This window comes from Opisthorchis viverrini (assembly GCF_000715545.1).
Source record: "Opisthorchis viverrini unplaced genomic scaffold opera_v5_32, whole genome shotgun sequence".
NCBI lineage: Eukaryota > Metazoa > Platyhelminthes > Trematoda > Opisthorchiida > Opisthorchiidae > Opisthorchis > Opisthorchis viverrini.
Window position 1 is genome coordinate 11,613 of NW_008751687.1, and position 10,657 is coordinate 22,269.

Sequence of the window (10,657 nt, forward strand, 5' to 3'; positions counted from 1 at the left end):
GTTCTCATGTTCGAAGAGGAGGAGAAGGCGCAAGTATTCTTGGATGAACTGACCAAAGTCATCCCGTCCTTTGGTATGCATTTTGCACCCACAAAGTGTAAGGTCATGCTTGTGGACGTGCAGTCACTGAACACGCCACTTACGATCCAGGGAGAGGCACTGGAAGTTGTGGAGCGTTTTACGTATCTTGGAAGTTGTATTAGTTCTGAGTGTAGTGTGACGGATGAGGTGAATGCATGAACCTGCAAGGCTCGGTTAGCGTTTGCTAACTTGAGACACCTATGGCGTCAGAATGGTTTATCCCTGAATCTGAAGGGACGTGTGTATCGAGCTACAGTACGGGCTGTTTTGTTGTATGGCTGTGAGGATTGGCCTATTCGAGCAGCGGACCTGAGACGTCTTCAGGTGTTCGACAATCGTTGTCTCAGAACCGTAGCTCGCGTGGGTTGGTGTCGGTGAATCCGTAACGAGGCAGTTAGAAAGTGTGTTTTCGGTTGTGTAACGGGTACTTCCATTGAAGAATGTATCCAGCACCAGAAGCTGCGTTGGTTGGGACATGTGTTACGTATGCCGAACCATCGTTTGCCGAAGAGAGTGCTGTTTTCCATGCCCAATTCAGAGCAGCGTAAACAGAGAGGTGGCCAACCCTTGACTTGGAAGAGGAGTACGAAGGAGATCACGAAACGCCTGGGTGCTGTCGGTGCTACTCGCCTTCCAGGATGGGGACCGCGTGATCCTCACTGTGCCTGGTTGGAGACACTACAAGATATGGCTGCCAACCGATGTCAGTGGCGTTCTTGTTGTCAGTTTCTGTCCAGATTGCCTGAGTGAATGTCTGGAGGTGTAGGCACCTCGGAATGATTGTGTTAAGCTAGCACTAAGCCCATCCCCCGTCCACCTTTATTCTTTTCTTTACAATAAGGCTTTCAAATAAGTCATGGTTGTACGGCAGTGAAGCATTGGTGTTGAACACTGATGTCATGCTGTCGATGATGATGATGATGATGCAGTCCGTCAAACGAAACGACAACCAAGTGGTCTGCGCAGGTAGTTTCATGTTTCAGTATACAAGGCAGCTGTAACAGCCGCGGGATCCTGCAGCTCCTAGCACGCGATGATGATGATGATGCAGTCCGTCTCTTGAAACGACAACCAAGTGGTCTGCGCAGGTAGTTTCATGTTTCAGTATACAAGGCAGCTGTAACAGCCGCGGGATCCTGCAGCTTCGATCCTAGGACGTTGGTCTTCATACGGTTGTCAACTGTTTTGTCCGTAGCATAGCAAGAGGGTAGTATGCACGCTATGGACAGTGATCATCCGAAGGTAGGTGTCCACAACAATTTCTATGGATAGAAGGCAGAAAGGGGAAAAATGAGCCGAAGCCCAGTAAGTAAGGTTAGGGGGAGATGCCTCAGTGGTGAGAGCGCGAATTTACTGAGCAGAAGGTCCGTGGTTCGAATCCTACCTCTGTCTCTCGATTTCCCCTGTCGGCTTGGCAACCTGGCAATATCCCGGACTACGTGATTCCTTATGGTGGCATGGAAGTTAGGCACCGATAGGGTGCTACATCTGAGCGAAGCAAGGTTGTGCATCGCCAGTGGTTACATATAAATCGATAAAAATTGCAGACGCCGTATACTATTAGAGTTGCCTGGCTTTAACGAATACGCAGCGAAATGGTGTATAACGTGCTTCATGGTTGTACGTGGCCTGGAACACTGCTAGGGTGCCCACACATAGACAGGATGACGATTTTCTTTCTCAACCAAAGCCTTTGGCTCAGAAGCCTAATCGCATTGCATTAGTCCGCCATCGACCGCGGAAGTCCAGCGTGAAATCTCATTGCTTCAGCGCAACGAAGCAAGTGCAAGTTCAGCTCTATCACCCTTTTGAACTACCATGCCACCAGAAAGAAGCTACCTACCGTACCTCTCCAAATCATCGATGGACGAAACAACCACTGTACAGATACGCGGTTCTTACAGCAGATGATACTGATGATGATGAAGCATGAGGACTGAGATACTGCCAAGTTGCCCAGGCCTAGATAGTGGAAGTCGAGAGGTGGAGGTCGGGTTCCAGCCATGCGTCGAGAGGTGGAGGTCGGGTTCGAGCCATGCGCCTTCCTCTCAGTAAATTCGCGCTCTAACCACTGAAAATTCTCGCACCCTGAGCAGTTCATAGAAGCTAGCGAGTCCGCTGTGGCCAACCATAACAACTATATTCCCAAATCTCTTGAATGGGGAAAACTAACAGAATGCATTACCTTGATGGTGATTCCCCTATTCAAAAGGTGGGCAAGAACATCGAAAATCACCGGGGCGTTATCCTATTGGCCATAACATCCGAGACGTTATCTGGCATTAGCCTGCGCAGGTTGATACGTCATCGAGAGAGTCAGATTCATAGGAATCAAACTGGGTTTCGCCCTGACCAGGGTTGCTTCCACCTCATCTTCACTTGGCGACAAGTACTGGAATTTCACCACTCCCTCCGACGACCAGCAATAGTTGTATTTATCGATTTGGAATCTGCTTTTGACTCCGTTGATCGTCAGGAACTATAGCAGTGTATGACAACGAAGTGTGTCCCTTATAAAAGCTTTACGTGTTTTCCGCGGGTGCGTACGTGTCTACAGCAAATTCATCCTTGAGTTCACCACATCGAGTGGTCCCACACAAGAGTGTCCCCTGTCGCTCTTTTCCTCAACTTTCCAACCGGTACCTGAGACTGAGATGGCTCAGTAGTAGAGGCGCGAAGTTACTGATAAGTCCATGGTTCGAACCCAACCATATTGAATGCTCCTATCTAGGCTTAAGCAACATGGCTGTATCTCAACCCTTGTGCCTCTTTCTGATGGTATGGCAGCTAGGCAACAGGAGGGTGTTACAGCTGAGCGACCATCGACGGTTTCCTTACCTGTCCCTAACACGTCAGTCGTCAAAATACTTCTGAGGAGTTTACTTACAGACACTGTGTACGCCGATGAAATTGCTTCGCTTGGATCAGGCCCGTCAGAAATGCGAAGTATTTTGAGTAACTTAAAGAATTGTGCTGCCTAGTTCGATTTACACTCCGCACCTGTGTAGTGTAAAGTGCTGCTGCAAGTTTGGGTGGCATCAAACCAAAACCTCATACTTTCAGGTAAACCGATCGAAGTAGCAGGTAAGTTTGTCCACCTGTGCAGTTGCCTAAGTTCCGATGGTCTGGTGAAAGACGTCACTCTCCGAAATGGGAGAACCAGGGAGGCGTTTTTGGCTACATTTATCGTGTCTGCATGATACCAGCCGCGACCCGATCCGTTCTACTTTGTGGATCAGAGACGTGGTCGCTGCTTGTTGATGATACTCGAAGGCTCTCTATGTTTGACGATCTTGCCTCCGAAGCATTGCGCGGATCAGGTGAGGGCACCAGATCAGTTATACTGAAGCGCGCCAGGTGGTTTTCGGGGAGGTTCATCCTTCCTCGATAGATAGGCTGGTAACGCTCCACAGGTCGCACTGGTTAGACCATGTGCTTCATATGCCAGGTGACCGTCTGCCTCATAGAGCTCTCTTCAGCCATCCTTGTGTTAGATGGAGACGACCTGGTCAGCCCACCTGGTAGTGAAGCATGGAAGTCCTTGCCAGTCAACCCAATCGCGTTAGTAAATACCTCAGGACATGGACCACAGGACTAAACAAGTCAACGGTTAGTGTCTTTGACAGCTAATGGTGGTCATGATCCAAAGCTATCGTCTTCACTATACTGCTCTCAATCCCTACCATGCCGGACGAGCAGAACCATTCGACGTCATTGAATTAATTGGGCCATTCCCTCCAACGAGAGGCTTAAACTCATTCTTATTAGTTCCGACGAACCTGTAGGATCTGCGACCACTGCATCCCAGTGCACTGTTTGTGAAAACTATGCTGAGCTTGATAGTCGCGTCAGAATAGAAGGAATATCCAAATGAGGGTGTTGTGGTTAACGGAACTCGCGAGTACTTCCAGAAATATCGTTGCTCGTAAGAACACCCCTTGAATGATTCTTACCGCATTTGGGTGGATTTATGTTACAATTTTTTCACCTTGAACAATAAACTGGTGATGCTACTCAAGGAGTGGAAGCTGGCTGATATGATCCCATTTATGCGAGAATTATTTTCTCTGACCACATCATCGGTCTACCACCCACCATCATTCACTGGGTTATTTGAATTCAACCTATTTTATTGGTTGCCTATAAATTCCACAGGAACTTACGGCTGTATTGGACGCTTAAGTTTGCCTGTTTTTTTTTGGATGTGATTCTGTGTCTAACCGACTGCTTTCAAACCCAGACAGAATAGTCAGAAAGTTTTGTCTGGTTATTCATGACCATAGCAGAAGACGTGATAATTACCGGAACTCCATTGGGTGTTTGGGAGAAGAGTGTAGTCAGACCCCGGGGTTCTCAAGTTGTGACTATTTCTGTACCCTGTATATTGTTTTATTACCAGTATAGATGAAGCCGAGACGAACTTGATGGTCCTGCCATCATCATCATCATCATCATCATCTTCTTCTTATCATCATCCATCATCATCATTGACAGCATGACGTCAGTGTTCAACACCGATGCTTCACTGTCGTATAGTTGTGAATGTTATGTTTGTACGATGGCTGGGATACTGCCAGGGTACCCACACCTAGACAGGAGGACGATTAGGGTCCTCAACCAAAACCTTTGGCTCAAAAGCCTGACCGCAAGGCAGCAGTGTTTGGCGAGAAATGCAAGGAACAAGTCACCACATGTTCCGACCCCCAACCTGGAGAGCCAGGAGACTGTTTGTCAGACCTCTTACTATTGACCAAGCTGGAATGAGAGACTCTGAGTGTCACGGGGACACTCCCCAGTATAGCTCGATGGATCTCTGAGGTGCGCAAGCCGTCACATCACGGTAAAGTCCAGTCTCTTCGTGACATGATGGTCATGTGCTCCCTGATCTTTTTGTGAATAGGCTGTGTAGTCGGACGGAAACGTGCACTGAGGAAGTATATATTCGATGATATGATATTCATCGTTCATCAGCAGAAGCTGCTGAAGCATGTTATTTTTGGAAATGGATTTCGGCAACAGATAAATTAGCCCCAAATTTGGGAGTCAGCTTCGAGAACCCCTTGTCGCATTGTAGTTGCTGGTGTTAGCCGAGGAAACTGTAGCTGTTCGCACTTTTAGGCTATTGGTCCCCGTAATTCGGTTACTTTTCTACATGAAAGATGCATAGGTTCGGGAAGTCAGTTACCACTGGCGTCAGAAGTGGTGTTTTGCAATTCATAGCGCTACGCTAAACTTTAATTCCAAGGAGGCCTCTTCTTCAGGGACCATATGTTTTATTGATCGACCTAAAGGGCCACCCAGATATTCCCGTTATCTTGCGACGATGCTCTGCTTTCTTCGTTCATGCACTTTCAACTGCACTGTTTTCTGAAAAAATAGTGCTAGGTTTCCCAAGCCTAGACTATAGAAATCGGCATGCAGAAGTCGGGTTCGGACCACCAGCCTCCCGTCCAGTAAATCCGCCCTCTAACCACTGAGCCATCTCAATCAGTGGTATGTTCAAACATGAATTTCACCAATCCGCCTCATAAACGTATCCCGAAATGATTAGTACCACTGTCCTTAACTCTTCGTTATCATCTCTGTCCATTTCGTAAATACATAGACGCTATCACGACAGACAGGTTGTTTTCCATGATTTTGGCATCAGGAACCGAATTCCTGGATCGTAATTATGGAATATGGGGTCTTAACTCTCGGCCCAATAGTTTCCGGGAAAGGGCTGGACGAATCATACAGTAAGCCTACTTCTATCAGAGGAGCCTATTGTAGGCTAGTGGTTCTCCGGCGCATTGAGTCTCTACGGAGCTGGTCTCTACGGCGAGATGGTCAAAGTGGTTAGAGCGCGAATTTACTGACCGAAAAATCCGTGGTTCGAACCCTACCTCTGTCCCTCGACTTCCCCTGTCTAGGCTTGGGCGACCTGGCAGTATCCCAGCCCTCATGCTTCCTTCGGGTGGCATAGCAGCTAGGCCCCGAAAGAATGCTACAGCTGAACGCTCTTTTCCGTCGCGTTACTGCTTATTCTGCGGAACACGGAAACCTTGATTCATCTAATTTCTATCGTGCAAGCACTTTCCTTCGTCTAAACACTTACAAAGTCACTTTCGTTTCAGACTTTTTTCTGGAACTTACTTCATTTTTCGTTACGGAGGACAGGGAGACTATCGCTATGGATACTTCGGTCAAGACTGGTTCGTTTGGTTGGGATAGTTAGCCTGTGTTTCGTTATTGTCCTCTTCTGGAATGTACCACGTACACAAACTTCACTTCACTACCCTCTGTCTTCGTTGACCCAAATGCAAAAATTAGAGCGTGCGATTGACGAACATGTGAGTCAACTACTTACTGCGCATACACTCGTTTACGTGTGTTTAAGTATTTATTTGAAACCAGTTATTGTAACAGCGTCAGCTTCATCCCGTTACCGGACAGCCAGCTTAGACGTGCTCCTCAAGTGTGAAAGTTAAATGTTGTCAGTTTAACATCCATTGTTGGTCACCATCTCAAACCTAGGCCTCGCATTGACAAGTGTATTATTTAATAATCCATAGGTTTCCAATACTAGGAAAGTTGTGTATCGCACTTCTACCTGAACACAATATTCTGTTATTTACCCTTTCGAACTGACACCCATATCTCATGCTTTGGAGAGGTTTATCCATATATCAGCAGACTATTACAGATGCCGTTTTTACTGTTGCTCAGCAAGTTGCCTCAAGTACCCACTTACCTGGAACTGCTTTAGACAACTTCACCGTACACGGTTTTCAGAACTCTGTGTTCGCTATGATGCACGGGTGAAGGTAGAAGTTCTCGAGGGAATGTTTTCGACCATTTGTCAATCGTTCTGGTCAGCCGGACAAATAATTGTTCAGCTGTAACACCGTTTTGGTGCCTAGCTACCGTACCACCCGTACGGAGCGCGAGGATTAAGATACTCCCAGATACTCCCAGACACTGCCCAAGTCTATACAGAAGGCATGCTGTGATTCGTACCACAGACCTTCTGATAATCAATTTGAAGCCTTAACCCCTCAGTCATCTAGACCTCCAGCAGGAAACTATCACGCGGATTTTGCAGTCGTTCATTGGACCGTATCATTGTCAACTAGGAATCAGGCAATGTTAAGCGGGAACCACTAGGCAGTCAGCTGACCATCATACGAGCAGGTATGATGATTGGAACCAACAGACTCTCACGAAGCGAAGGATGCCGTCGCTTAGAGCCTCTCTGTACAACTCCATAGGATTCGTATGCCCCACTCTACTGCCTGGGAAACTACTGTTCCAACAGCTTTGAGGCTTCAGGCTAAGTGAGATGGAGGATTGAGCCCCGAAATCGCGCGAGCGTGGCGAAAATGGGGACTCCCCATGGTCGCTCCCACTGAATCGAGAATCTCAAGATGCCTGTCATTTATGGCTGTTGTTTCCCAATCCTACGAACTCCATTGTTTCTCGGATGCATCAGAAAAAGCGTACGGAGTGGTTCCTTGTCTTCGGTCGTGGAATGAGAGCAATCAACAATTTTACGTTGTATGGGATAAGTTCCGTGTTGCTCCTCTGAAGGCCGTCACGACTCTTCGTTTGGAGCTTACCGTTGTCTTCCTGTCTACAAGAATGGCCACACAAGCGAGACGAGAGCTGTTCCTGCCGATTAGATGGACGGGCTCGATGTTCGTCCCCCAGACACTCCGCAACACATCTGCGCATTTCCAGAGCTTTGTCGTGAACCTCAAGATAGCTATACATGAATTCACACATGCGCATCAGTGTAGATACGTTGACGGTAAAAACAACACAGTGGATATCGCATCACGAGGTGCGTTTCCAGAAGACCAAGGACGCAGTTCGTGGACCCGAGGTCCGATCTTCTTGCTAAACAAATAGTCCTCATGGCCAGCAGAACCAAGTCTTCAAGCTCCGCTTCCCTCAGAAATGCTGAAGAAAACCCATAATTGCACGGTTGCTTATGTACAGTGAAAAAGATCTCTTGGCTGGATAAGTTTAATAACTATGACAATCGGATGAAGCTCTTGAGGGCCATTGCGTGGCTCAGGCGATTTTGCACTCTGATTAGAAAATGAACCAACTCCATGATCGACACTAATCGTCATCTGACTCAGCAAGAGATAATGGTATCATTGTTCTGTGTTTTAAAGTTAGTTCAGGAGACCGCGTTTCTGGACGAGCTCCGTATACTGGACAAGAAACTCGTCGGTGACAGGCGTACATTAGTCTCGTCCGTCAGTCCATTTTGCAAATTGAATTCCTCTTATGATCACGGAGGTCGCCTCCGATGAGCTGCTTTACTTTCACTGTGGTTAACCAGTCGCCTGAGTTCGCCACGCCCACATTCGTAGCACTAGACTGCTTATTCTCAGTGCTCTTGAACCAACCAACCGAAATGACCTATTTACCTGGCTAACTATATAAGTTCGGGTGACAGGGAAACAGCTCCTCGAATTGAGAAGGCAGTGGCAGCTTTCCCTAACCCTTGACAATTATGACGTCGGCGTAACGCCATTCTGTCTGTCAGAGGTAGAACATATGTTGTGACGGTGTGGTCCATACTGTTTCACAGACCAGACATGCGGCCTCTGAGCACAAGAGATAAGCGAAAGCTTTCGGTTTGACCTAAGACGCTGACGGGGTCTGATGAGGGCATCAGATTAGCAATTTGGAGGTGCGCCAGAGAAAAAGCTTTCTCGCGATGAATGAGCGAACGCGACATGTACTTTGAGTGTAAGAGAGCTCTTCTAATTCGGATCCCTGTGTTTATTGGAGGTGATGAGTTCGATTGGAACCACGGCTTTTAGCTGATTAACTGGACAGAAAGACGACTGTGCTAGCTAGGGTACAGTCGTGTTCTGTGCCAGGGATGGGTAAAAGGTGAAATAATTACGTTTTTATTTGTTATCTCTGGTAGCGTTCTAAGTCGGCAGCTCGGATTGCGCGCTAGAAAACATAAAGAGGTGATTATCAAATAGCAATCGACAGGCGGTCAGCTGCTAAATACCAGGTCTCAGTCCCGTAACCAGGCGAGTTAAATGAGAAATGCAAGTCTTTTTTGGGAGCAAACTTAGAGCTCCTCAGACGGTAGTTCATGGTGTTTCCCGCTACAGAAACTCGACGTTTCAGGAGACCATACTTTTCATATTACCTTTATACCGCATCTTCCAGGAAGCCTTTGTTGAGATTTGTTCTAAACGGACTTGAGCGCGTAATCCGACTTGCCCGTGACACGAGCTGCTGGATCACGCCTTCTGCGGAAAACAGCTCCTTACCCGCCGAACGTAGGGATTGTTTTCTGCACCGTTGTCTCTGTATGCAGCCAATTTACACTGCCTGGCTGCCCGTATCTGTACGTTTGTACATCACTTTGTGCTTATCATTATTTGCAGAATGCCCTGCTGCCTCACTGAATATTTTTCCGCTTGAACCGATTGCGCTATTATTGATTTTACTTTTTGCTTAATTCACCATGCCCATAGTACCAATTCTCGACAGCTCTCAATACAGCATCTACTGCCCTCGTGCATCTGTTCCTGCTGCCCTCTGAATACGAACTGCGCATAGTCCAATAGCCGCAATCGTCGTGTGAGATCGTTAGCTGCTGTAATCTTACACATTTAGAAGCGGTATCTTTTATCACCAGTTCCCGACGATAGACAGAACCAGAAGGAACCTTCTGGCCGAGAAAAACGACCATCGTTGGATGTTTGGTAGAGTTGCGCCACTCAAGTATCTATCGCCGAGTAAGATTGAAGTCCGTGTATCATCGTCCAGCGTGAGACACTGTTTAATGCTAGCGTATCTCTCTCCCGGTAATTGATCTGCTTGTATGAGCTAATGCCAGAGAACATCTTGGATACTAAAGCTAACAGGTTGGTGCCGCGATTATCTTCACATGTCGCACCGCTTCCTCAGTTTGAAATCATCTTCGAAGCGCTGCACTCCACATGTACCCTGTTATCGTTCCAAGTCGTTTGTAATTAGTTCGTCAAACTGCTCACCAGGACTTTACAACCCCTGAGAGGTGCAGGATTCAAACGATCTCGCGTTAGACTTCTTTTTTTGATGCGGGGCAGGCGTTCCGTTTAACTCCACTGGATTCCTATCGATCGTTTTATTTCAATTAAACCAGCTTAATTGCTCTTTGAAAATCGAGCTTTTCGTTGGAAGCAACGAATCTCCGATTGATTTACTGTCTCTTATCGCATCAGTGCCAACACTGATGTTTCTGTCTTTGATGGTGATGATGATGATACTTGCAAACGGCTTACATAATTGATCGACTCAGTTTAAATAGGGTGCGTCCGTTCCTGCGGCAAATGGTTTCTCCATCTCATGATCCTAATCCACCTTAGGCTTCTGATTATTCCGTGTTGTATGTGTGCATCATCGTCTTCATTAGTCATTTGCGTGGCTTTTCCTGCGTCAGTGTGTTAGGCAGGAATCCACGCGGATCCCACTATACCGCACGTCTTTAGGCGCTGCTACGGCCGAGAAGCCTAGCCCGCTCGAGGTTGGCCCAAAATTCGGGACGCTTGCCGGTCCGGCATCAAGGCGAGAT

General features: G+C 47.3%; 2 protein-coding genes across 2 annotated transcripts in view; one reads left to right on the forward strand and one right to left on the reverse strand.

Annotated features, from left to right (window-relative positions):
- The window catches only part of T265_02492 (hypothetical protein), a gene marked incomplete at both ends in the record, with an annotated part of 5,290 nt that extends 4,732 nt beyond the window's left edge, over positions 1–558 (reverse strand). Inside the window, 2 exons of the mRNA XM_009166755.1 lie at positions 50–279; positions 320–558. Of these exons, the coding sequence (XP_009165019.1) occupies positions 50–279; positions 320–558 (469 nt within the window). The remainder of the gene's footprint in view (positions 1–49; positions 280–319) is intronic.
- Positions 559–6,196: 5,638 nt separating this feature from the next.
- The window catches only part of T265_13020 (hypothetical protein), a gene marked incomplete at both ends in the record, with an annotated part of 28,099 nt that continues 23,638 nt past the window's right edge, over positions 6,197–10,657 (forward strand). The window contains one exon of the mRNA XM_009166812.1: positions 6,197–6,413. Coding sequence (XP_009165076.1) covers positions 6,198–6,413 — 216 coding nt within the window. The remainder of the gene's footprint in view (positions 6,414–10,657) is intronic.